Here is a 5,000-nt window from a genome sequence, read left to right on the forward strand (position 1 = left end):
CAAGAAAAAATGGGATACCATATTAGTGATATATTTGATAAGAATATAACATATAAACTATATATCACGGATATAACATAAATATATGTTAGATAACACACACACACACACACATTTATACATAATTATTTCCGTCCTAAAACATTTGCAATTTTGCAGATGGAAGGGTGGGAGGTCCTATCCTTTAAGTTCCCAACACCACTTATGTGTTCATTCACGACCGCAACTTGTTACTGAATATACGATCAATTTGATCTCCGTGTTTACAGACTGCAACGTTAGAATATGTTCCGATTGTTTACGAAAAGAAGGGGCCACGTGCAGGAGGACATGCCAGTGGAACGAGTACCCGATCTCAGTACAGTGTCACAGTCCATATTGTCAGTGAGTTGAGTATCTGTCTGCTGTAGTCTTGATTTCCTCTTGTTTATATTAATCCAGTAAAAGACAAACTATTTCATTTACTTACATGCACTATATATGCGAAAATACCTGAACCTTATTTCATCTATGGTACTATCAGACTTTCCATAAACACATAGAGGCAACCGACGAGACACACAAGGCAAAAACGTAGAAGCATCTATACTCCACAAAATTTTTCATCAAAGTAACTTATATTGCTTTATCCCTTTTCTTTGAAACGCCATAAATAGTCTGATCCTATCGATAAGAGAGGGAAATATCTGAGACCGAGACTTAACCACCTTTTCCTCGATTTATGGTTCAAGGTGCTGCAGAAAGTGTGAAATGGAATCGTCTTGCCAAGCGTCCGGGGGCCGCTGCGTGGGTCACCCTTCTTTCTGCAGAAGTGGATATTATCTGTCGAAAAGGGGCTGTAATGGGGATTGCTACTGCTGTTACCCTCCGGGTGAGTATCATTTTGCGTCGTGTAAATTGGTCAAATTCGTGGAAACATAATGTTTTTTTTATGGGTTTTAAGCGATAGGAAGAGTTGAATTTATGGATATAAAATGAGGAATTTGAAATAAGCTCATATGATAACAGTGGTGAAAAAACTCATTGTTTTTTTTTTTCCTTTTAATTTCATACAGTTCAACATACAGGATACATTGACAAAACAGCTTAATGGATCACCAGATTGAATGAATAGTTATTTGCATTAGGACACAAACTAAATTGTTCAGTAATAATATGAATGAAGAATTAGATTAATAAATCAATGCATAATATACTGAGAGGAGAAAGAAAGGAAAAGAAAATTTTACCTTATGTAATTTATCCCATTTTCCAAATTTCCTAATTTTTATGACTGTAAAGCAGCACACTCGAATGAAATAACCTTTGTAAAGACGAAAACATGTATTTCATAAGTATGTGATGAATTCAAAGAAGCAATTTTCTTAGCATAGTTTGTCAATTCGGAATACCCTAGTTTTCTATGAATAATATTGGAGATATAGAAAACTGTATCAGATTGGAGGACAACTAAAATAAATGTTTGTTGATTGGCAATGTTCTATTACTCATCCTGTTATTTCGACGGTGTTAAGGACTCTGCTAGTATATTAGGCTATTATATTAGTATATTAGTATATTATTATATATGCTAGTATATTAGAATTAGAACTTTAGTGTTATGTATTCACTACTCGCATAACACATGCCTGTTAAATGCATAATGATGTAGCATTGTTACAGACATGCAAGTTGGTTGATTTAAAGATGTTTTTTTCAGTTATGACAAGCGGACTTCCATGACAATATTTATATCATCAAACTTATTATCGCATTTCCGTCGCATTCACACCCGACAATCGTGATTTAAGTCCCGATAGCAGGGGAGGGCATGAAGTATATATCAGGGAAATTACAGGACAAAACAGGCGTGAATTCAGTACAAAAAAACGCTTAAAATCGGACAATGAAACTCTACGGACGTGCCCGCCACCTTCGAAAGTCTACGAACGAGCATGCCAACTTTTGAAACACTCTACGGGAATCCAACCCATCTTTCGGTAAAATCTACGGGAATCCACACCATCTAAAACCCCAACGACACTCGCACAACACGTCCTGACCCAAAAACAAAACCTAACTCCACGTCTCAAACTTACCTCAACAATCTCAATTTCCATGACTAGTTGTGCCTTTCAGGTGCTGCGCGAGGGGAGGGTTGATGGCAGCACCTCCCGACAAACATTGTTTTCACTTCGGTGTGCTCGTCTATACCGTGAAGAGTAAGTAAGTAACAACGGCAAGAAAATAAATGTGCTAGACATCATATACCGGGAAGATTAGACCACATACCTTAATCAGACTGCTTTGTCTAGTCTGAAATACTTGGTTTTTAATCACTTTTTTCGGCATTTGGGGCACTTGATGGGCTTACATATCAAGCTATGATAATTACTATGGTCTATTTCTTCTGCATAACCAATATATAATTTTCAAAATGACCCTAATCGACGTAACACTGAAAGCAAAACATTTTCCAACGGCGTTTAGACTGAATGGCTATCAAAAATCGCGGCGGCGAAAAGGGACATGCGCAGGTTTTTGTACAAATAACCGAAAAAGAAAGAAAAAAAAAAACACGTTTTCACAAGCGTGTGGTAATACATGGAACTAGTTGACAGATCGCAGGAACGTTTTCCTTCACGATGTCAACATGGAGAGGGTCTTAGAAAAAGATCTCTCTTCTCTGTCACGTATCTCCTTTATCTTCGATTTGCGCCTTTTAACCTTAGCGTCTTACTTTACGTCGTCAAAATATCCATTCCATACACGTTTTTCATCTAATTTTACTTATTTATTTATCTTAGCAAACTGAATTGGAGGTAATAGCTACAGTATTAGCTTTAGGAAGAGTAACATGAAAAGAAAATAATGTGTGTAATTGTCCACTTACTAAAATGGTTTAAAACTTATTTTCGCATAGCAAACCTGAGAAAGATATATGATGGTGTAAAAGCTAATTATGGATGGAAATATATATGATATTGCCATATGCAGAATATCCACCTTGTTTATAAATTGTAAACCCATATCGAAGGAAGCATCTTCAACATTACCATAGTTTACCAGAAAAGTTTTCTAGGTTAATAGAAAACTACTCTTATTTTCAGGGGTAACTATAAGAAGTGTTGAAAATATGAACATTTGGGGCGGGAAGGTGGGGGGGGGGGGAGAATTAAGAGTAAGTGGAGATTTGGATTTGCTGTTTACTTTATGAAGATGTATAAATACCTGTTATTTACAATATCAAAAGACTGAACGGTCTATGTCACATATCAGTATATTATCATATACAATGAAGATATTACAATAACCGTTTTTTTATATTATTTATTTATTTATTATTTCTAATAAGAAAAAAAGTGTATATCTCTCTCCATCCCTCCATCTCTCTCTCTCTCTCTCTCTCTCTCTTTCTCTTTCTCTCTCTCTATATATACACATATATGTGTATACACATATACACATATATATGTATGTATATATATATATATATATATATATATATATATATATATATATATATATATATATAAACATTATGATAAAACACAAGTAACTAATCCATAAAGAAATATGACTATGAAAGACAGCAAAAGTTGTGTTTTGATTGTTGATTATCAATCATATAGAATTATCATTCGATTGCCGATATTAGAGCTTAAAGAGAAGTGAAGAAAATAAGAGAAGAGAGAAAAGAGAAGAGAAGTAGAGATGGATAAAGAGAAGTAGAATGAAAAAAGAAACAGCTAAGAATTGTCCATAGAAAATGCATATACCCTTATGGAGAAATGAATAAAATCAGTCTAAATTAAGACCTGTTTTTTATACGAAATGAATTACATTATATATAATGTTGAATATTATGTATCATTTATTTGTTTAAAAGAAGGCTCATGTTATTATTTTCCTTTCCAAATCAGAAATTCTTTATATTCTCTATAATATATTACGTTGGACATACCCTTTCCATGCAATAAGGTTTCAAGTTTAAGAGATGGTTTATTAAGCAAGACTCAATAGCTTTCAGGGAGACAACTCCGAAGCAAGAAGACAGGTGAAAGAAGAAAGCAGTAAGAAAGAAAATAAGAATGAAGTATAATAAAGTAGGTTAAATTTCTTGTCTTGATGTTTTTTTTTTTTTTGTCTCAACAGTGTAAGGTCAGTCAATTTAGTTATCCTTTCATCCTTTTCTTACATGTCTTTAGAGCTGAAATTCAGACCACACCGAAGATTTTTTCTCTAAGTAAGTACCTGGATCTGCTGTGTTAAGTTTAGACTCCAAATTAGCGAGCTGAGAGTGGCGTGGCTTCTGGGCTGTTAACCGGACTGGAATAGAAGCGGGTAAACTATACAGCGCGCAAACACACCAAACAGGAACACTGTAAATATTCTTGACGCTGTTACATCAACACTACAAAGAGACTGAAAACGCTCTTCATTAAAATTTCAAAAGCGCTTAAAAATACCAACACAAACAGCAAACGCACCGAAGGGTCGTCGGAAGCGCCACAAGTACGCTCTTTATATTCCTACTGTGTAAACAAATGCAGTTTGCTCTTCCCTTTTTCTCCCGCTCTTCCTTTCTTAGCTTGTACATTTTCGTCTCTCTTTGTTCTCTCTTCTTACTTTCATTGTTTGTTTGTTTGTTTGTTTTTCATGATTTTTCTCCATCTTTTCTTCCGTCTTGTCATCGGGTGTTTTCGTTTCCTCAAAATTATTATTACATAGAGGTCTCTCGGTTTTGTTTGTTTGTTTTTGTGTTTGTGTGTGTGTGTGTGTGTGTGTGTGTGTGTGTGTGTGTGTGTGTGTGTGTGTGTGTGTGTGTGTGTGTGTGTGTGTGTGTGTTTACGTCTCTATGCGCCAACATGCGCGTGTGCACTTTTTCTCGCAACAGCTAATCAATTCCTGCCTTGCATTCCGGTCGCTATCAGGGCGGGGGCGCGCACCGGATGGGTCGGTCCGTCACTAGATAAAGACCTCAATATACATACTCGACTGACACTCGTGTTTTTTCTTCC

At 35.6% G+C, this 5,000-nt stretch overlaps 1 protein-coding gene across 1 annotated transcript in view; it reads left to right on the forward strand.

Annotated features, from left to right (window-relative positions):
- The window catches only part of LOC113806569 (uncharacterized), a 7,630-nt gene extending 6,154 nt beyond the window's left edge, over positions 1 to 1,476 (forward strand). The window contains exons 5-7 of the mRNA XM_070133698.1: positions 270 to 384; positions 732 to 871; positions 1,056 to 1,476. Coding sequence (XP_069989799.1) covers positions 270 to 384; positions 732 to 871; positions 1,056 to 1,090 — 290 coding nt within the window. The 3' untranslated portion in view covers positions 1,091 to 1,476. The remainder of the gene's footprint in view (positions 1 to 269; positions 385 to 731; positions 872 to 1,055) is intronic.
- Positions 1,477 to 5,000: the final 3,524 nt, after the last annotated feature.

This window comes from Penaeus vannamei, chromosome 19, assembly GCF_042767895.1.
Source record: "Penaeus vannamei isolate JL-2024 chromosome 19, ASM4276789v1, whole genome shotgun sequence".
NCBI classification, from domain to species: domain Eukaryota; kingdom Metazoa; phylum Arthropoda; class Malacostraca; order Decapoda; family Penaeidae; genus Penaeus; species Penaeus vannamei.